The 23,473-nt window shown below is 33.7% G+C and overlaps 3 protein-coding genes across 3 annotated transcripts; all 3 read right to left on the bottom strand.

Annotated features, from left to right (window-relative positions):
• Positions 1-1,452: 1,452 nt before the first annotated feature.
• On the bottom strand, positions 1,453-2,943 carry LOC134237218 (uncharacterized). Its single transcript, XM_062719322.1, has one exon. The coding sequence runs from the start codon at positions 2,941-2,943 to the stop codon at positions 1,453-1,455; it is 1,491 nt and encodes a 496-aa protein (XP_062575306.1).
• Positions 2,944-9,522: 6,579 nt separating this feature from the next.
• LOC134237217 (uncharacterized) lies at positions 9,523-11,004 on the bottom strand. The gene has a single exon (XM_062719321.1). It carries the CDS (start codon positions 11,002-11,004, stop codon positions 9,523-9,525), a length of 1,482 nt encoding a protein of 493 aa, XP_062575305.1.
• Positions 11,005-21,588: 10,584 nt separating this feature from the next.
• On the bottom strand, positions 21,589-22,239 carry LOC134237216 (uncharacterized). The gene is made up of 2 exons (XM_062719320.1): positions 22,005-22,239; positions 21,589-21,890 (listed from the first exon to the last, which is right to left on the bottom strand). Exons 1-2 carry the CDS (start codon positions 22,237-22,239, stop codon positions 21,589-21,591), a joined length of 537 nt encoding a protein of 178 aa, XP_062575304.1.
• Between the last annotated feature and the right edge of the window lie 1,234 nt (positions 22,240-23,473).

Genomic DNA, 23,473 nt, shown 5'->3' with positions numbered 1-23,473 from the left:
GCTGTTTCTTACATTTCAGAACTTTACAACGGAACATGGTATAGATTGCATTTTATTCATATATACGTAGATAAAACATAGGATAAATGAAATATCTTTTCTTATTTATCATATTCCAATTTTAATCGGCAAATAGCGTTTCTGTGTACGGACTGGTCTAAATTCTACAGCAGATATCTTGGACGACATATCGCCTAAAATACAATATAGCTGTTGAGATTAAAAGCAAATATTTTATGAAGTCATGTTTAATTATCTACTCTCAATTGTTTTTAAAATAACCTTTTACCAAGATTCTTTTTTTAACCCCCACAAGGCGGCTACATGAAAGTGTTTGACGCGTGATCAGGCAATCGTTTTCAAAGGACACAAACTCAGACTATCAGGTAGCACGGGTAGCTGGCCTGTTAATCAAATCAGAAGCTATTGTTTTTTTAATGATTGACAGGCGGTAAATTATTGATCTTGAATTAGGTAGATTTGGGGGGCGTTAACATAAAATTGGGTGTTTAAATGAGTGATACAAATCTATGAAGGCTTATATTTTCATGTTTTACATGGAACCAAAGGAAATTACCTGAGGGTAAATTCATTGACAAAAAAATGAGGAGTTTGATTACAATTTTATTCACATGATAACACAAAGTTACATGAAAATATGCATTTGCCAAAAGTGTATATTGTTTACAAACAATAACTTCCCTGAAGAAAAATTCAAGCACAATAAGATACAAGTGTGATATGATGATAATGAAATTGTTGAAATCAAAGTAATAGTCAATGAAATATTCTCCTGGGCTTACAACCAAAAATAAAACTTCAATAATTAACATGCTATAGAGGGGATAATTTAAGTTAATAGGAACATACAGGTAATAGTAATATATGGGAAAACTTAAAATGCAGGCATCATAATCATGATAATAATTACTTTAATTTGTTTCATTTGGAGAATCTTGGATGTCTGTGTTAAGGGAATAAATTCTGAAATATGTAGCAAGTCGTTATATACAGTTGTAATGCATTCTGTATGAAGTAATAAATTAATCTGTTTAGGTAATGTTTTAATCATGATATACATAATTTGTTCTTTTGGTCTATGAATGCAAAAAAAATCTATCTTGATCTGATTGACCTTGCAGCAGAAGGTGAAGGTCACAATAACCTTGGCTTGTTCAACTGAGGGAAAGCATCATTGTATGTTAATGATGTAGAAATGTAAATTCACAGTTAATGAATCTGTGAATGTTATGAATCTAATTTTTATATATATATATATATATATATATATATATATATATATATATATATATATATATATATATATATATATATATATATATATATATATAGGAAACTATATTTTGATAATTCTTCATGAAGAACATATATGTATTTCATAAAGCAATAATATTTCATATTCATTTGATAAATTTGATAATATTTTGCACTTCATACAATTTGCCATTTGTACTGAAACACTTTGACATTTCCTTCCCAGTATCCCACCCACAGTCTAGACTTGTATAGAGACAGAGAGTATGGACTATCCACTTCATTGTCTGTCAGTAAGAACTTCAGGAACTCCCCGCCAGGACTCAGTAGATGGATCTGTTTGTTGTTACAGTCAGCAACAAGGATGTTACAGAGGGAGTCACACACTACATCAGTTGGATTAAAGTTCTTTGTCAGGCTCTGTCCACGGTAGACAGACTTCGTACAACCAGAGGGAGACAAAATCACTAGTTCACCTGTAGTTTCACTAGTACTGTTCGCAACACAGATATCACTGTTACTGTTCTGTGTGACTCTGTATGGTAATGTAAACAGTCTGGTCTGACCGTCCTCCTGGTACTCATACTCACGGATGACATCACCAGTCAATGTCATGTGTCTCACCAGACGTCTGCTGTGTGACTCTAATTTGTGAGGATCTGATTTTGTGTCTCTCAAGGTGACCAGTAGTCCACCGTCCACTGACTGACATATTCCTTCTGGTAGCAGTGGATCTGCACTGATGACTGTAGTGACAGATCCTGATGGTGATAGACAGCTGATGGACTTGTTTCTGACGTCAGTGAAATAAACATCACCAGTAACAGTCACACACATGTCATTAGGAAGAATATTAAACTTATGTTTTCTTATGCCTTGCTGATTGACTTTTTCTACATATTTAGATAGGTATTCATTAATGTAACATTGATCTTCACTGAATGTCTCAAGAGCACATATTCCTTTATCACCATATTGAAATGAGTTTTTTATGGTCACACCAATATCATCTAAATCTAAAGTTTTTCCAACCACAGAATTAAGTAAGTCATCATTGATTTTACCTCTAATGAACCTCACTGAATGTTCACCATTCGTTATTTGAACCTCCAATTCATACAACATTTTTGTCAGTTCTCTGTGGTTGTCAATCAAGCTGTAATCAGACATGGTGCTGTTGTTCTCCTCCATGAATTTTAATGTGTCAACAATTCTTCTCTTCTTCTTGTCTAACTCAGATTTCACAAGATTCAACTGATCATTCTTTTTAACTAAATCGTCTCTCAGCGTTTTTTCATGGCGTGTTTTGATTTCTGTTAGCCTGGTTATTATCTCATTACAATGCTTCTGTAGCTCTTTAACCTCGGAATCACACAGTTCTTTATTTTCAGTGATCTGCTTTGAAATTTTCTCTTTCTTCAAATCAATTCCAGGTAGATCCTCTTCCTTGATCTTCTTCAGAAATTTAATCAGACCTCTCTTCCTTTCAGTGGCTGCCATGGTTAGAGTTTTCCAGTTATGATCTTTATGATCTGTTTTGGCACATTTACCACAAATAAATTCATCACAGTCCTCACATATAATATCAATGGGTAATTCATGGGATTCACACATTTCAATATGCCCTATAGGAGACCCCAGTGGATATTCTTTTTCATTTGCAGCCATGTTTGTCGGGTATTGACTACCAGTGTCCTAGATTACAGTGCGCATGTTAGATAACCATAAGGCACATGCACGGATGCATATAAGGATTTAAACAGGTACTTTAAATTTATTCAATATGACACCTGTTTATGCAATGAAATGTACAGGTGTATACTAAAACATGTCATTTTAAGTAGAAAATTTCATAAAAAGATTGTTTCTTTGTTCAATTTTTTCGAATATGACTAGAAAGTCACTTCTTAAATAGTGTGAAAAGTCTTGTAAGCAATTGTTTTCATTGGAAAAAGGGGGTATGCTTCTCTGTACAACCTATTCACAATGGTGTAACAGATTCTAAGTATCTTAGACCTTTGATGATACATAGGCATTTTGCCTGGTCTTTTACTTGTTAATAAAGTCAGTAAAATAAACATCACTGTTATCAGTCACACACATGTCATTAGTAGAGGAGACACTAAATCTTTGTATTTTTGCACCTTCTACGTGTACTTTGTAAAAGACCAGGCAAAATGCCCATGTATCATCAAAGTATCTAGATACTTAGAATCCGTAACACCATTGTGAATAGGTTGTACAGAGAAGCATACCCCCTTTTTCCAATGAAAACAATTGCTAACAAGACTTTTCACACTATTAAGTACACCAAAGAACACACCAAGTACACTACTATGGGCCCTATGATGACCAAACTTGCATGGATGATACATCTAAGGATGCTTACTAATGGACTTGCTCCGGATGCTGAATTCAACATACATTTTCCAGATAATAAACCAGGTAAAAGTTATGGGTGCAGGTCTGTCATCAAGAATGTACAAGGCCTATATTAACCAAACTTGCACAAATGATGTATCAAAGGATGAATGCTCTCAAACTTGCTTCAGATGCTGGATTTGAGTTACATTTTCTTGATGAATGTGAAGTTTTTGGATAGGTCTATTCCAAAGTAATAGAAAACCTTTTCAGATCAAAAGTCTATAAATTTTGCATTTTTGGATGTACACTTAGAATATTGGTTAATTGTGTGACTGCATTACTTAAAGGCAGCATTTGTTGAGGTAGCTCCATAATCTCTGATTAACTACATGTATATATGTTAAGTTTTATTTTAAACGATGAGAAAACGATTTGCAGCCCAACCGTAGTATTAATATTTTGCTGTTGTATGAGAAACATGAAGCTTTTTAACTAAAATAAACATATGAGAGTCTCCAAAAATGTTTCTTTGGGATAGAGGGAATCTTGAGACCAATTTAAGGCTTACAGCGCTGAAAGATTAGAAAATAAAATGACGGACAAAGTAATTGGTAAACTTCTTTGATATAGGTCTATATATTTTGAATCTCATTCTGTAAATGGTTTTAACATAAAATTTAAAGGAACAGTACACCTCAGATTTAACTGATGAAATTATAGTACCGATCGAGCGAACTATTATTTAAGGAACTCGAAATAGAAAACAGTAATTTAAATGTCAGAAAGCAAACACGAATTTGAAGAAGGAAAAGAGGAACTAACCGGCATCGATACATGACACGTACGGTTAAGGATATTTAGTCGTACATGGCGTACAATATATATGCAGAACATCGCTTTAAATTATGATATCATTATAAACACAACCATTCAAGTAGACATTGCTAATTGGAATGAAGTTTTGTTCTTTTTGTTTCATCAAAGTTAAAACAAGAATCAAAACTTTTAATTTTAAAGGTTCAGGTTTGGATTGAAAGATTGATTGATTGATTTTATATTGTTTAACGCCGAGTCAGCAATATTTCAGCCATATTTCGGCGGGGGATTGAAAGATAAACAGAATTTTATTTTTGAACGAAAAGAAATTCTATAAAAATTATCAAATCTATATCTTAAATAAAAAAGACAAGTATATACATTCCCCTGAAACAGCTTCCTCACGTACGTTGCCCCTGAGCTTATAAAGAAATATCAGAAAATGGTGAAAATCTACTATATAATTATTGAGATTACGTCTCCTGTCCCTCTTTAAACTTTTTTGATTTTGCTCACACCTCCATGGCACCTGATTCCATCTCTGGTGTTTTGGAGGTCTGTGTTTGCTCTGCTCCTATTTTGTATTGTTTTTATGGACTTTGATATTGAATCATGTTCGTTATCTCCATATCCTTCACCAATTTCAATTTTTGTGTTCCCTAGCACACTAAATTGTAATATTGAACATTATAAATGTAATTCAGAGAAGACATAATAAAAACCCCCAACTTGCTTGAAGGTGAGAGAAGAAAATCTGAACAATCAAGTTCATTTTACCAAGTAAAGGAGTACACTCTATACATGTACAACTTGTTACAAGCTGAACACAATGCATGCACTAACAGAAGAGAAAAACGACTGCTATTTTGATGAGTATTTGAACATTTTTATCATGTTTTACACCAGCATGTCTAAGGAGATTGACGATATGATTAACCATTATCTATCTATTTTCAGTGGTTCCCCAGTCAATTTACTGGTGTCACTAGAGAGAGAAGATGAATTAGTGGGACCAGTGGTGGCCCCATTCTTTCCTCAGGTGAGTAGTTGAAAGCACACGTTTTCATACATTGCAAAATCCAATTCTAGAATTAAAAAAAAAAACAACTGTTTATTCAATCATAACATGATAAACTAGTTGCCTGAAGAATTCTATATTTTTTATATACTTTGAAATTCCAAAATTTATTCTTACTAGTATTTGTTTTCTCTTATCAGAAACGAGAGGAGGGTTAGTGGGTACTGATTGGAAAGAACAAATCTAACTCCCAACTGTCCATCAGAAGATTGACCTTGCAATAGAAGGCCAAGGTCAAACTGGACTTTGTGGCGCCTTCCCCTGGTCACTATAACTACACCATCTTCTTTATAAGTGACGCTTACATAGGGTGTGACCAGGAATACAAGTTCAGTATTGATGTGAAAGAAGGAGATAGTGAAAGTGAAAGTGACAGTGATTATATCAGGTGATTGGAAAGAAAAAATAATGATGTGATGGAGGAAAAATGAGAAATAAATACACATAAAAACCATAGTACAAAATAGAAAAGTGAAGCAATGATTCTTTAAAAGTAATAAAATGATTAAGAGGATTGTATAGAAATAGAGTCTTGTGATGGAAAATCATGATGGTGATTTCAGATCTGTTAGCTACATGAGACTAGCTAAAATTAAAAACTTGTTTTTGAACGTTGTCTATATGTTTTGGTTTTGTATATTATGTATTTCTTTGACAGTCATTTTCACCATTGTCAGTGAAAGTCAAAATATTTTTAACATTTGTTAGAGACTTTTAAAACCTCCCATTAGAATGACCATGTATAGTAAATGGGTATGATTTTTTTAAAAAAAAATCATTATTATTTTCACAAAAGAAGCAATGGTATTTTGACAGTTTATCATATTTAACATGTCTCTCATTATTTCAAAAACAAAGTTTAAAGAGTACATGCATCTTGTCATTTGATCATTATCTCAGATTCTAATAAAAGAGTGATATAATCAATATGAGCTTGAATTTTCTCATGTTTTAAATTGAAGCAAAGCCTGACATGGTTATTTCTTGGACAAGAAATGAGAATTTACACATGCAAATTTGAAATAAAACTACATAAGTTGTCTGTAACTTTTTGAAAGTAAATGGAAAATTGCCCAATAAAAGGATAATCACGTTTTAAAAACTATCGGAGACCACGTAGACCTGTTAAACATACCAAAAGAGATAGAAGATTCACATTCTCAAATGTTTTAATATATATACATGCTGCAAACTTCTGAATGATTAATTATTTTTGAATTTTTAAAAACATAGTTCGATGCACACTGTTTGGATGTATTCTGCATAATTATTGAATTTAAACTGTATACTTATTAGATAATGTTTTAATCAAGATTCAAAATAAAATCATTTGTTCCTTTGTTAGGTGGATTGTTAAGAAAATTATATTTTAATATATGATTGCATTTCTTTGAAGGAAACAACAACTGTAAATTTCATAATTATGTGATCAGTGATTAAATATATATACAATTGATAAAGAAATCGTATATTACATAAACCTCATTTATTTTAACACATACACAAATAATAAATCTTAGAATTTTTAAATTTTGATGGATAATAAAATATGCAGACTCTGTATATACATGTATCAATTTATTTACATTTTGATGATTTTTGACGAAGAATATATTTCATGATACTTTTTTTACTGTGTAATGTCATGTTAATGAATTGAATCAATGATCATGCAATTAGAGATTGTTCTATCTGACGTATCCGTATCGTATACGTATCCGTATCCGTATCGAGATATGAAAGGCATCTCGATCCCGATGTCTAAACAATCTGGTTACATTTCCATCGTTTCATGTTTGATTTTTAACCTCATTCACTAAAAAATGATATGTAGTGTGTTTTTTTTTAATAAAAAACATATCAGTTGCTGTACACGCCTTATGCATCATGTTTTGGGGGGAGAAGGGGAGGGGGTAAAAGTTTAAAAATAAAATTAGAAAAACAAGCATGATTTGAATTATTTCAATATGTAGAAAATTATTCGAAAATCTCTCTCTCTCTCTCTCTCTTAGGGTATTCATTCTTCATTCTAAAATTAACATTAATATTTACAAGAATTTTACACGACATATCCCCAAAAATATATAATTATAATATACAGTTAAACCTCTTTATCTCAAACTTGTAAATTAATTGTAAAAACATGTAATTGTACATTAACTGGGAAAGATTTCACCATATTGCAAAACAATATGTGTATGGGGGATTTACTGAAAACTTCAATCCTCTTTTTCTTATTTTATCATCTTCTATGCCATTAATTATAACGTATTGATGGTAATAGTTCTCCAGAAAAAAATTGGATAGCTGGTAATTCTGGGGCGGTTTAAATACACTCCCTAAATTGTAGGTCGATAGCCGTATCATGGGCGGCGCAGGCAAAAAGGGGGGGGGGGGGTTAATTGAAAGGGGGGGGGTAAACCAACAAAAAAAGTAAACCCCACTTTTAAATGCATATATTGTGTCTAATGTCTATCTTTGCAAGAAATGGGGGGAGGGGGGCTTAAGCCCCCCCCCCCCCCCCCCCGATTCTGACGCCTATGCGTATCCAGGGTTTCAAGGAGCTTGAGAATTGATTATGTACAATTTCCGACAGTGTTGCGATTAAACGCAGTATATTAACACTTGTCGATGAAGGGGGAGAAAATTAAATGTTTGGTTACGATATGTATCTTCCTTTCTTAAACTATTCTATTTGCATATTAACTTCTTTTTATGAAAGTTACATGATCGAGTTTATAGTAAACAAAGCAAGCTCTGAAAAACTTTGATATATGTATTTCATCACTGTAATTTTTCTTTTAATGCGTGATTTTTTTCTTTGCTACATTGAAGCAGTTCCTTCTCTTCACTGTGCACAATGATCTCGATCTCGGCCAAATTATACATATAAATAAAAAAGAAAGTCGGATAAAAAAGAGAAGAAAATTAGTACGATGGACAAGTAGACTTAGCAAAATAAGATGTATTATTTTGAAAATTCTGAGCCATATTAATTTTGATCTTAGCATAAAAAAAAAGATTTGAGATTATATTTTTTGAATACCCTATTCCGAAATTACGAAATAGTTTTTATATCGAATCACAAATGATTAATGAATGATAGTCAAAAGATTTTATCAAATGTCGTGTGTGCACATTGTGAGGCACAGACGCCGGCACTGGGGGGGGGGGGGGGGCTGGGGGCGTAGGATAAGCTCCCTTTCCACTTTCAAAAGGCATGTTGTATTGCAGTCAAAGAATAGTAAGTGGTAGTAAAAAAAGAGTTCGACCCCCTCTCCCGCCCACACACACACAAAATAGTGTTTACGTCCTTTTTTTTTGCATGTCAGGGTTTTTCAGGACTTATATTTTTCTCTTTCAATTAGCCCCCTCCCTCCCTACTTTCAATTTGCTAAATGTGAGGGGAGGTGAAACGAGGGAGTTGGACAGGCTCTTCAATGCATATACTCAATACTTGTAACGGTCCTGAAGCGAATTATGAAATCAGTTTGAATAGTCTCTTTAAAAACGGCTACAGTGTTTTATCAATCGCGTTGATGATAACGTATTTTGTATTTCAGTGTGTGTGAGGGGGGGGGGGTATACCGTTATACCGCGTAAAGGTATATGACAAATTCAGAATATCCTGAAAAAGAGAAAGGAGATTTCCTACAAATATTTTGAAACAAAATGAATTTAATTTTAAAACAAAATAGTTAAAATGAAATATTTTATACTTGAATTTATTTATTCATTTTCTTTTTTTTAATAATATTTTTCTACGAAATGATAGAGGTTTACAGCAGTTTAGTATTTTTAATGGAAAAATTGCCATTTGCTATTTTCCGATGCATGACTGTGGCTTATTTAACCACAAACAGAAACGGAAATTGTATTAAATGGTTGAAACATCGGGATCGAGATGCCTTTCATATCTCGATACGGATACGGATACGTATACGGATACGGATACGTCAGATAGAACAATCTCTATTATCACATTAATTCTACATTGTGTACTGAAACACTTTGACAAGTCCCTCATAGTATCCCACCCACAGCGTAGACTTGTAGAGTGATAATCTGTATGGATGGTACACTTCTTTGTCTGTTAGTAAAAACTTTAGGAACTCCCCGTCAGGACTCAGCAGATGGATCTGTTTGTTGTCAATGTCAGTAACAAGAATGTTACAGAGGGAGTCACACACTACATCATTTAGATTAAAGTCCTCTGTCAGGTTCTGTCCGAGGTTGACAAACTTTATATGACCAGAGGGAGACATAATCACCAGTTCACCTGTTTTATCACTTGTATCGTTCACAACACAGATATCTCTGTTACTGTTCTGTTTGATTCTATCAGGGAATGTAAACAGTCTGGTCTGACTGTCCTCCTGGTACTCATACTCATGGATGACTTCACCTGTCACTGTGATGTGTCTCACCAGACGTCTGCTGTGTGACTCTAATTTGTCAGGATTTGATTCTTTGTCTGCCAAGTATACCAGAAGTCCACCATCCACAGACTGACAGATTCCTATTGGGAACAGTGGATCTGCATTAATGACAGTAGACACAGATCCTGATGGTGACAGACAACTGATGGACTTATTACTTAAGTCAGTAAAATAAACATCACAGTTATCAGTCACACACATGTCATTTGTGAAAATACTAAATCTATGCTCTTTTATGTCTTCCATGTTTACTTTTTCTATATACTCAGATTCATATCCATTTATGTAGCATAGATCTTCACTGAACGTCTCCAAAGCATATATTGCCTTATCACCATATTGAAATGAGTTTTTCAAAGTCACACGAATATCATCTAAATCCCAAGCTTTTCCAACCACAGAATTAAGAAATTCGTCATTAATCACACCTCTTGTGAACCTGACTGATAGTTTACAGTTTGTGGTATGGACCTCAAATTCAGACATCATTTTCCTCAGTTCTCTGTGGTTGTCAATCAAGCTGTAATCTGACATGGTGCTGCTGTTCACCTCCATGAATTCCACTGTGTCAACAATTCCTTTTTGCTTCCTCTCTAACTTAGTTATCAGATCCTTCAGTTGATCATTCTTTTTAATTAAATTGTCTCTTATTGTTTGTTCATGACATTTTCTGATTTCTGTCAGCCTGGTCATTATCTCTTCACAATGCTGCTGTAGCTTTTTAATCTCGGAGTCACATAGGTTTTTATTTTCTATGTTTTGTTTAGACACCTTCTCCATCTTCTCTGCAATCCCAGGCAGATCCTTTTCCTCGATCTTCTTCAGAAATGAAAGTAGACTTCTCCTCCTTTGGGTGGCTGCTGTGGTCAGAGTTTTCCATTCATGATCTCTATGATCTGTTTTAGCACACTTGGCACAAATAAATTCATCACATTCCTCACATATCATATCAATAGGTAATCCATGGGATTTACACGTTTCATTATGCTTTAGAGGAGAACCCAGTGAATATTCTTTTTCAATTTTAGCCATGTTTGTCGGTGTTGCCTACCTGTGCCCTAGATTTTAGTGCGCATGTTAGATAACCATGCATAAGGAACACTTTAATGGATTTGAGGATTTTAAAGACAGACTTTAAATTTCTCCAATACGACACTTCTATCTATATACTAGTATGTAATAAAATGTAACTAAATATTTGATAATCATTCTAAGTAGAAAAAGAGAAAATTATGTTTTTGAAGTACAATTTTTTTTAAAATGGTGAGAAATAAATTACTCAAATACACTGTAATATAAAATGTCATGTTGGTCATTATCATTATTTTAAAATGTAGATAGAGAAAAATAGAATTTTAAAATATTTCCCTCTGTACCCCATAATGCACCTCGTCAGTTATTTTGAAAAAATATAATAGGGATGCTTCTCTGATCATCGTAAACTCTAAAGCACTCAAACAACTTTGACCTCTACAGATAAATGAACACGTACCCCTAGAATCATCCCTCATGTAGATGGCAAGTTTGGGACTAAACAGCCAATATTCCATATTAATAACACTAATATGAGAATAGTCTCTCTATACAAGAAAATTAGTAACATTTTTTTCTTTTTACCCTTTTTGCACTTGATTGTCCTTAAAAAATGAACCCAGTTCGGCGATTTTTATCTATATGTTAATAAATAACACTGTTTCTAGGCGAGTTCAACATGGTGTGAAATTGCTCAGCTACGGAGCGAATATTACAATGTATTTTAACTGACTGATTTTTATCTTTTTAATTTAACCCCTTTTATAAAGACCCAGCTCACGCCCATTTTCTGTAGCAATTTTTGAAATTAAAAAAATAAAATGTTTACGCATAGTAATGTTAAAGATATAGTTTTGCAAGTATGGAGACTGGATGGAAATGAAATGAAGGTAATAAGAACAAAGTAGAAGACCTTAATTAACATGATCAGAGACATGCATGAAGCATAAGAACTCAAACATGTTAAGGAGTTTTCAGAAATGTTTCTTTAGTAAAGAGTAAATCTTGATCAAATTGTAGACCTTCAGCGCTGAAAATTTTGAAATTAAAAATTGTATTAAAAAAATTAGTGATTTTGTTTGATATTACTCGATCGCTAGTTTTGAATCTTATTCTTCATGATGAATGCTGTTCATATTTTGAAATCCAAAGGAACACTTCGCTACACGCATGACTGATGAAAAAGGTTAAGGAAGCTAAAAATAAAAGGGCAATTTAGGACAGACGAGACGTTCCTTAATAATAGATAATTTTTGCTTAGAGTTTGTCATTGAAGTATTGCTACTTAAACATGTTAAGTCACAAAAAATGAGGTACCTTAAGCTTTCCAGGCATTTCTGCAAGATACCAGGGGTAGTTTTTCTTATATAATCCTTTGGGGAAGAAAAATATTTTTCCAATTTCAAATATTTGGCTTTTTAAAAAACGTTTAGAAACTGGTTTAGAAATAAGAATGTTATGAAAATTTTGAATATTTTTCATACATTACGAGGATACTAGTATACAAAACAGATTTTGAGGAGCGTCTCGTCTGACCTTAAATACCAGTGAACATAAATTTGAAGAAAGAAAAGAGAAACCAAAGCGTATCGTTTGCATGGTCAAAGATATTTTTGTTGAACACGGAAAATGTTTGCATCTATCGTACATTGTATAATCACATAAAAGAAGTTGCCCGCGTGGCGCAGTGGTTAGAACGTCTGCTGTAGAGTCGGTAAGTAAGGAGTTGATCCTTACGTCGCCGGTTTGAATCCCACTGTGGGACGTGGAGACCGCACCTTTGGATAAGACCGTATAAGCCGAGGTCTAGTGTGGCAGTAAGTGCTGACAAGAAAAGGATCCCTCACTGCTCAATGGCCAGAAATACTGAATAAAGGAAATTTTGCATCTATTGACCGAAAACGGATGCAGTCTCCATTTGAGTGAAAAATTCATTAGACGGACCTTAAACAAACAAACAGATACATAAATTACAAAAATATATATGACTTTTAATAAACAGACATTAAAAATATACATTGTTAATTGGAATGAAGTTTTGTTCTTCTGTATCATCAAAGTTTCGCCAAGATATAAAACTTCCAAAGTCAAAATTTGAATTAAAAGATGGAAGGACACCCAACCTGTATTTTCTAACAAAGAAAAATAAAAATAACATATTCTAAAAAAAAAAAAATAAGAAGAAAATGAACATACAAATTCCCCCGACACATCCCCTTCATTTTATCTCGTACCTGTAAACATTATAAAAGTAGCTCGGATAAGAGAAAAATATTTTTGATAAATTTTCAACTACTTTGAAGGTGAAAGAGAAAAATGTAAACAATTCATTTCCTTTTATTATTAATCAGGAGTTTTGTTTTTTTTTAAGAAGAGATCATCTTTGATGTGATGGAGATGAAGGACGATAATAGAAATGAACTCAAAAGATATTCTTTTCAGCCTTGTTTGTCTGAGATAAAGCGGAAACCTTGACAAACATGTAGACGAACCGCGAAGATAGTTTTTAAAATAAAATCCCATACAAATAATTGGTGAACTTGATTGACGTAGCTGTCTAGTTGATACTGTATACAGGGTTATTTTCGCCCCGTGTTAATTTCGCCCTTTGTTACTTGCAAACAATTTAGCACCGCTTTTTATTCGCCCAGACATAATTTTGTTTAAGAAATTATACTATATTCTTTGAATTCGCCCCGTTTTAAATTCGCCCAATTGAAGTAAGGGGGAAAGGGGCGAAAATAAAACAGGGGTGAAAATTTCCCTGTATACAGTATTTCGTTCTTTGTAAGTAACGGTTTTTTAAATCAAAATTTTAAACCCAAAGAAACAGTGCTCCTCACACATGACTGGTGAAAAAGTAAGCGATAAATTATTAAAGGAGCTCAAAATAGAAAAACGGAACAATTTAAATACCAGATAGCAAGAAAATCGGAACTATCGGGTATAGATTACCCGTTCATATTCATTAAAATACATTTAAAATTACATTCAAGGATACTTTTGCTCCACTTGCCATACATGTTTGCAGAATTAAATTAAAAAATTAGATGAAAATCTAAATTATAATTACATCATAAACATATATTCTTAACAGGAAATACAAACATTCACGTATACATTGTAAGTGGAATGAAATTTTGTTCTTTCTGTACCATAAAAGTTTTAGCGGTTTACAATCACCCCATTTTTGTCATTACTAGCACATTACAATATAAAATCTTAAACATTATAAAAACAAATCAGAGAAATTTTTTCAATATAAATTTTCAACTTATTTGAAGACAAGAGAGGAAACAACCCAATCTATTTAGGCATTTGCAAGTGTTCCTCCAAGTGCTTTTGATGAATTAGTAGGACCAGTGGTGGCACCATTATTTGCCCTGGTGGATTTTGAAAGTACTTGTTTTCATATACCGTTTCATATGTAATACAATTGCTGTCTGAAATCCTTTCTTTTATGACGGACTTGGAGATACCAAATCATACTAGTATTTCTTTTTTTTCATCATAAACGAGAGGAGGGCTGGTGGATTATAAGTGATTGGATACCACAAATCTAACTGACCTTGCAGCAGAAGGCCAAGGTCACACTGGACTTTGTGGCCCCTTCCCCTGGTCACTATAACTACACCATCTTCTTTATGTACATGGGGTGTGACCATGAATACAAGTTCAGCATCGACGTGAAGGAGCGAAATTGTGAAAATGACAGCTGATCTGAAAGTGAAAGTAATAATGTGATGGAGGAAAAATGAGGAATAAATATGTGTTAAAAGAATGGATAGAATACTGACTCAATAGGAAAGTGAAGCAAGAATTCTTTAAAATTTGTAATATGATTAGAGGATTAAAAAAAAACCCCGTTGAGTTCTGAGATGGAATGATGATGATAATGTATAAGCTACAAAGTATTGACTAATATCAACAGCTATTTTTGGATTGGTGTTCCATATAATTGTTTTGTATATTATATTACGTATTTCATTCATTGTTATTGTCATCATTTTTCAGTTAAACGATAATATATTATTAAAGGAGTTTAACATTGTTAGAGACTTTTAAAACCTCCCATAGAATTTAAATGCAAAGTAAATTGGTATGAATTTAATTCTCTTACATTTCATTATCATCTTAAAAGAAGCATTGGTATTTTGATATTCATTTTAAATATTTATTATCATAATTTTCAACACCAAGTGCATGCATTTTTTGATCGCAAACCTAGTTTCCATTAAATGAGTGATACACATCTATGAGAGCTCATATTTTCATATTTTAAATCGGACCAAAGCAAATAAAGGTAAATTCTCTGACGAGAAACAAGAAACTGAATTATGTTTTAGTACCTTGATTACACAGCGTCAGATAAGCACATTGTATATGCCATAAGTGTACAGCAAAACTCGTTTAGTGTGAACACGGATATTGCAAATTTACGGATACAGCGAATTCATCTTGGATCTCCAGATATATAAATTTAGTGACTTTCTTATACGGTTATAACGATTTACGGATATAGCGAAGTAATTTCACAGGCCCCAGTGACTTCGTTATACCCGAGTTTTACTGTATTTTGTTTAGAAACATATATTGCTGATAGAATTACTAGTACATATAGGAAACTTAAAATTCAGGCAAAATGGTGCTTGATTAAATTGAAGGTTAAAATGGCCTTGTCTTGTATAACATAGGGAAAAAATCACTGTATGTATATGATATAGAAATATTAATTCACAGTTACATGTAATAAATCGGTGAATGTTGTGATTTATTGATTTTGGAAACAAAAGATATAAATTTCATTATGCATTACCATAAGAAATTAAGCTCCATTTTGAGATTTTTTTTATAAAGATCTTACATGTTTCATAAAGCGGATGCATGTCATAATGATGAATTTGATAATATTTATGCATGTCATATATTTTGCTATTTGTACTGAAACACTTTGAGAAGTCCTTCATCGTATCCCACCCACAATGTAGATTTGTATAGTGATAATCTGATTGGATGGTTCACTTCATTAGCTGTCAAAAAAAAAACTTCAGGAACTCAACGTTAGGACTCAGAAAATGGATCTGTCGTTTGTTGGCATCAGTTACAAAGATGTTACAGAGGGAGCCACACACAACATCGGTTGGACTAATATCTACTTCCAAGTTCTGTCCATGAGAAACAGACTACACACGACCAGAGGGAGACATAATCACTAGTTCAACTTTATTAATACTTGTACGATTCACAACACAGATATCACTGTTACTATTCTGTGTGACTCTAGTTGGCGCTGTAAACAGTCTGGTCTGACTGTCCTTCTGGCACTCATACTCATGAATGACGTCACCTGCCGCTGTGATGTGTCACACCAGACATCTGCTGTTTGACGCTAATAAATAAAGATTTGATTTAACATCTCTCAAGGTGACCAGTAGTCCACCGTCCACTGACCGACAGATTCCCCATGGTTCTAGTGGATCGGTACGGATGACTGTAGAGACAGATCCTAATGCTGACAGACAGCAGATGGAGTTGTGAAGGTAGTTAGTGAAATATATATATCACCACTATCAGTCACACACATGCCATTAGTAGAGGAGACACTAGATCTTTGTATTTGGATACCTTCCATTGTTACTTTTTCTATAGATTTGGATTGAAATTCATACACTGTATAATGTAACATTGAAATACACTTAGTGCCTCCAGAGAAAATATTCCTTTATCTCCATACTGCAATGATTTGGTTTTAGTCACACCAATATCATCAAAATCCCATGTTTTTCAAAAATACAAATTCAAACTGCTAACAAATTACAAACTTAAAATATCAACTATAACTTTACTGAGAGAGACAATTTTCTGAGTCTCCCAGGGTCAGCATCCCGAGTGCACCGACTGTCTAAATATCGCTGAATTTAAATATTGAATAAATCTAAGTTTCTAAATATTCAATATTACTTCCAACTTGATAAGGGTTTTTACTGCGCTATAACTTGTGCTGAAACAATTTTAAATTATCTTTACTTTAAAGATCTTTACACTTTAAAGAAGATGGTTGAGTTTCTGATTGACAATAGCTATGTAGTTTTTGGAGACCAGGTCTTTCAACAATCTATTGAAATTCCCATGGGAACTTATTGCGCTTCGTTATAGGCACATCTATTTTTGTATTCATATGAAGCAGAATTTATGCAAGATCTCATGCGTGAAAAGAAGAAAAAACTTGCTATGGCCTTCAACTCGACCTTCAGATATATCGACGACGAATTGTCAATTAACAATGGTAATTTCCATTCCTACGTCGATACGATATATCTAGGAGAGCTTGAGATAAAAGTTACCACAAACTTTGACACATCTGTTTCATACTTGGATATTTCATTTGAAAAAGACGTTAACTTAATGGTAACCTAACAACCAAGTTATATGATAAACGGGACGACCTTAACTTTTCTATCGTCAACTTCCCTTACTTATGCAGCAATATACCTTCATCACCTGCGTACGGAGTGTATACATCTCATTTGATTCGATACGCAAGAGCATCCTTTACGTATGAACAATTTCTAAAACGAGGTGAATTATTGATATAGAAGTTGATGAAACAAGAATATCATCACTCTCGTTGAAAGTCATCAATTCGTAAGTTCTATGGTCGATACAATGACCTTGTCCGCAAATACAATTTATCATTGAGTCAAATGCTGACCGACATTTTCATACTAATTGTTAGTCCATTATTTATACACTGAATTGACGACAGATTTTCCCGTTATTTCCTGATCATGACAATGAACACACGGCTGGTGTGACAGATCAGCAGAGGATGCTCACTCCTCCATGGCACCTGATCCCACCTCTGATGTTTCAGAGGACCGTGTTTGCTCTAGATCTGCTCTTGTTTTGTATTGTTTTATGGACTTTGAGATTGAATACTATTCGACATCTCCATAGCCTTCTGTTACATATTTACGTATATCAATAATACCTCAGATCAAGGTGCAAGGTGCTGTAAGACAGGTGACACTTCAAACGGTATTCTGACAACCCACACCTGCAATCTTGTCTTTTAACCATGACGCAATGATGCATCATCTACGTCATAGACATTTCGTAAAACTTCAAAAACTATTCTTTAATCAATGTACTTGAACTACTTTATTTATTAACAAAACATCTATAAAAGTCGTTAATTAATCTATGATTCTTAATCTAATCCAGACGTCTTACTTATAAGGTATTTAATAAAAAGTGTACAGGTATGTCGGCGTATGTAGCAACTAATCCAGAGATCCGTATTTTTTTACCATACTGGTTCTACAATTAGTTTTTAGAAGCCATTTCCAGTAAACATTCAACAAAATCACGGTAGTAATTCACAGAAGAATTTCTCTATCTTTACTATATCGTAAGACTTTAGAAACATTATGATAATTCTAAGGACACACTAAGAATTTAAATAGCCAACAGTAAGTCATAAAAATCAGCATAACAACGGACAACCGCCATACAATCATTCTAAGTTCTCTGTAGAGAAATAACTAAGAAATTTATTTTATAAAAGAAAATATAAAGTGACAATGCAGGTACAACACCGGCATCAAGCAGTTGTTTCAAAAAACGTCATTACTGGTTTATTCATTCAAATCTTGATTTAAAGATATGAAAGAAATACGTTGTGATAAACGAATACAAGAAGCCTATGTCAGGCTACATTGCTCACCTGAGCACATTGACTAGGAAAAAAAGCAAAGATCACTTTAGAATTGAGAAGTTTACATGGGGGGGGGGGTGTTGGTATTTTAATCTACCTGATGATGCTTCCATATTAATTTAAAAGGCTTTGCTATTTTATTCAAATAATTTTTTTTACTATTAATTCATTTAAACACCCCCCTCTCCCATTGTGGCCTAGTCCTACCGCTATGGGTCTTCGTTTGATTTGATCCTACCTGAGGAGGCATCCATATCAATTTTTAAACATGATTTTTCTTTTCTTGGGAAAAAAATGCTTGATATTTCAAGGTTAAAATTTGATCCCCAATTGTGGCCCTCCGTACCCACGGTCATGACTTGATCAAATTTTAATGAACACTATGTAAGGATGCTTCCATAAAGACATGACCTTTTTTTTAATCCGATGCATGCATTCCTATGTTGAAATGTAATCGCCCATTGTGTCCCACTTCACCCGGGGGTCATGATTTGAACAAACTTGAATCTACACTACCCGAAGATTTAAAAAAATTCTATATATTCCTATGTAAATCTTTGATCGTCAGTTATGGCACCGCCCTACCCCCGATGGTCATGATTTGAACAAACTTGAATCTACACACATGAGGATGTTTTCACATAAGTTTCATATTTCCTGGCTCAGTGGTTCTTGAGAAGATTTTTAAAGATTTTTTCTGTATATTCCTATGTTAAACTTTGATTGTCATTTGTGGCCCCGCCCTATACCCGAGGGTCAGGATTTGAACAAATTTGAATCTACACTACCTGAGGATGTTTTCATATGTTACATCTTTTCCTAGCCTAGTCACTGTGGTTTTTGAGAAGAAGATTTTTAAAATATGATATAAATTTTCACTTATTAGTATAATCTCCCCATGGAATAGGATGTGGCCCTTCATTTTAACAAACTTGAATTCCCTTTTCCCAAGGGTACTTTGTGTCACGTTTGGTTGAAATTTGCCATTCATCGATCAATTGTCATTCATCGATCTTATAATGACAGAAATCTTTAAAACATTATATAACATCAAGCCCGTTGATGAAAGAAACCTTAGAAACAATATCAATAACATTGTTTAACAACTGTAATAACCGAACAAAGAGCAAAACGTGCCAATTATTTTTGTCATTCATCGATATTCTTTAATTTTCCGTCATTTAACGATCGATGGTTTGGTTTGAACATATTTTATTTAGATGTTTCATCAAAAGGACATTTATCCCGCTTCAGACAAATTTGTAGATTGCTGATTGGATAAAGGCTGATCACATGACGCCCTGAAATTTTCCGTATTACGTCTCCGTCGAGGAGTAATATGAAAATCGGGCACGCTATTCCGTTCGAAGCTTTGTTATTGTAAATAAAAATGGCTGCTAAGAAACGGTTTACGTAGGTAGTTTAGTTAAATTTCTTGTTACCGTAACGATTTTATATGTTGATTGTTATTGGATTAAACTTAATATTTTGATAATATGCGCAAAAATTTTTTTTATATTGAAAAAGGGCCTTCACCTGGATAAATTCGTAACACAGTCAGTTAGTGACCTGATACGGATTCAAAATATGCCCAAATATTTTTTTAATATTGAAAAAGGTCTTCAGCGGGATAAATTCGTTACACAGTCAGTTAGTGACCTAATACGGATTCATACAGGGTGTGAAATGGAAATCCGTATTGGGACTCGGCTTCGCCTCGCCCAATACGGAATTCCATTTCACACCCTGTATGAATCCGTATTAGGTCACTAACTGACTGTGTAACTAATAGTGTCCAATCCTTTTGTTGTAACATCTAAACAATAAAGTATTCAAACCAAACCATCGATCTTAAAATGACGGAAGAAGTAAAGAAGTAAAATAAAGTGGAGTCCTATGTAAAAACAGTGTATAAAACATTGATTGTGGTGTATAAAACAATATGTGAAACATGGGATAAAAGAATAACATGTTTTGTAGTTGGATATGATTTTTATCCAACTCGTTGTGTGTTTTTATCCCCTCGCCAAGGCTCGGGGGTATAAAACACACAACTCTCGTTCGATAAAAATCATATCCAACTACAAAAAGTGCAAGCTCCTATATATCTCTTTATTTAATTGCACCGAGGTGTTTATTTGAAAAAAAGGTGTAAATTGCATATGATTATATATATAGTGATTAATATATATTCATTAAAATATCAAATATAACATTTACATATTAAACATATTTCAATTTAAACTCATGCACAGAAAATTAATCTGTCAATTTTAAATTTTGTTTGATAACAAAATGTGAAAACTTTGCATTAAAAATCAAATTTTGATGATTTTAGATGAAGAAAATAATAATACTAATGTAATGTCATATTGAATTAATCAAATACTTTTCTTTTTTGCTACAGAATTATTTAAGGAATGAAGCTTATTTCAACTTATGTTATCCGATATAACATAACTTGGGGCAGTTTACGCTTTATAAACCACGAAGCGGTTTATAAATAAGCGTAAACTTGCCCAAGTTTTGTTACCCGATCCGATATAACATAACCTGGGGCAGTTTACGCTTTATAAACCGCGAAGCGGTTTAGAAATAAGCGTAAACTTGCCCAAGTTTTGTTACATCGGATAACATAAGTTGAAATAAGCTTCATTTCTTATAATTTAATTTCAATGTAGACAATGAGACAATATTTTCTCTAGAAAAAGGCCTCAAAGTGAGCATTATTTTAAAAGTAACGTCAAGCGCAGTGATACGTTTTTGACTTAACTCATTGTGACGTAGGCAAGTTATGTTATACAAAATGGATAAAACAGTTAAACCAATCAAATGACGCGTTACAACTGAAATTAAATTATAACATTTTATACTCTGTACCGAAACACTCTGACAAGTCCATCATCATATCCGACCCACAGTGTAGACATGTATAGGGATAGTAAGTATGGAGACTTCACTTCATTCTCTGACAGTAAGAACTTTAGGAACTCCCCTTCGGGTCTCAGAAGATGAATCTGTTTGTTCAGTAGATCAGTAACAAGGATGTTACAGAGGGCCTCATTCACTACATCAGTTGGACCAAACTTCTTTGTCAGATTTTGTCCACGGTAGACAGATTTCATACGACCAGAGGGAGACATAATCATTAGATGACCAGTAGTGACACCTGTACTGTTAACAACACAGATATCACTGTTGCTGTTCTGTGTGACTCTGGATGGGAATGTAAAAAGTCTGATCTGGCCGTCCTCCTGGTACTCATACTCTTAAATGACATCACCTGTCACTGTGATGTGTCTTACAAGACGTCTGCTGTGTGGCTCTAATTTGTAAGGATTTGGCTCCTCGTCTCTCAAGGTGACCAGTAGTCCACCGTCCACTGAATGACTGATTCCTGCTGGTTCCAGTGGATCTGTACTGATGACTGTAGAGACAGATCCTGATGGTGACAGACAACTGATGGACTTGTTACAAAAGTCAGTGAAATAAACTTCACCAGTATCAGTCACACACATGCCGAAGGTAGGAGAGTTGATATTAAATCTATGTATTTTGAAACCTCCCATGTTTTTTTTTTATCTTTTCTATATATTTAGACTGATGTTCATTAATGTGACTTTGATCTTCAATAAATGTCTCTAAAGCATATATTACTTTATCTCCATACTAAAATGAGTTCTTTTCAGCCACAACAATATCATCTAAATTCCAAGTTTTTCCAACCAAAGATTCAAGTAAGACATCATTTATTTCCCCTCTAGTGAATCTCACTGAATGTTCACAGTTTGTCGTATGAACCTCCAATTCAGACAGCATTTTTGTCAGTTCCCTGTGTTTGTCAATCAAGTTGTAATCTGACATGGTGCTATTATTTTTCTCCATGTATTCCACTGCATCAATTATTCCATTTCTCCTCTTCTCTAACACAGATTTCACATGGTTCAGTTGATTATCCTTTTTCTCCAAATCGTCTCTAAATATTTTCTCATGACATTTTCTGATATCTTTTAACCTGATCATTATCTCATCAAAATGTCTCTGTAGCTTTTTAATCTCAGATTCACAAAGTTCTTTATTTTTCAGTGATCTGTTTTGACGTCTTTTCTATCTTCTCATCAATCCCAAGCAGATTCTCTTCCTTGATCTTCTTCAGAAATTCAATCAGACCTCTCCTCTTTTCGGTAGCTGCTGTGCGTAGAGTGTTCCAGTCATGATCTCTGATCTGTTTTTGCACACTTAGCACAAATAAATTCTTCACAGTCCTCACATATCATATCAATAGGTATATCATGGGATTCACACATTACAATGTGTTCCTGATGAGAACCCAGTGGATATTTTTTAGCGCTAGCAGCCATGATTATCGGGTATTGTCTACCAGTGCCATAGATTTAAGTGCGCATGTTAGATAACCACAAGAAACATATTGACACATGCATCATAATCGACCGCAAACCAATTGGTTTTTTTTAAGAGGCAACAGTCTGAAACGTGATCTTTTATCAAATTCCGAGGAAATGTGACATTTCAGGAGCGGATTATATTTATCAATAACCAAATTTTCTGCATACATAATTATTATTCTCTATTGAGACCTTGATGGCTACTTTTAATACTTCTACTCCCCTTGAGGGGTATTATTAAAACAAGTCATCAATTTCTCAATAGATAATTATATAATTATAGGTAGCATTTCATGGAACATTCACTTCAATAAAAACACAACAAATATTTGGGACCTCTCTCCCT

The sequence above is a fragment of the Saccostrea cucullata genome, unplaced genomic scaffold (genome assembly GCF_032062105.1).
Source record: "Saccostrea cucullata isolate Sc308-1 unplaced genomic scaffold, CSIRO_AGI_Scuc_v1 ctg1558, whole genome shotgun sequence".
NCBI classification, from domain to species: domain Eukaryota; kingdom Metazoa; phylum Mollusca; class Bivalvia; order Ostreida; family Ostreidae; genus Saccostrea; species Saccostrea cuccullata.
This window is presented reverse-complemented; position numbering and strand designations above follow the sequence as displayed.

What these genes read in the sequence shown, in the direction of transcription:
- LOC134237218 (XM_062719322.1), bottom strand. Translation starts at nt 2,943, where the DNA reads ATGGCTGCAAATGAAAAAGAATATCCACTGGGGTCTCCTATAGGGCAT.
- LOC134237217 (XM_062719321.1), bottom strand. Translation starts at nt 11,004, where the DNA reads ATGGCTAAAATTGAAAAAGAATATTCACTGGGTTCTCCTCTAAAGCAT.
- LOC134237216 (XM_062719320.1), bottom strand. Translation starts at nt 22,239, where the DNA reads ATGTGTGTGACTGATACTGGTGAAGTTTATTTCACTGACTTTTGTAAC. An exon ending in AAGACACATCACAGTGACAG is followed by an intron (nt 21,891 to 22,004) that starts GTGATGTCATTT and finishes TTAACAGTACAG; the next exon opens with GTGTCACTACTGGTCATCTA.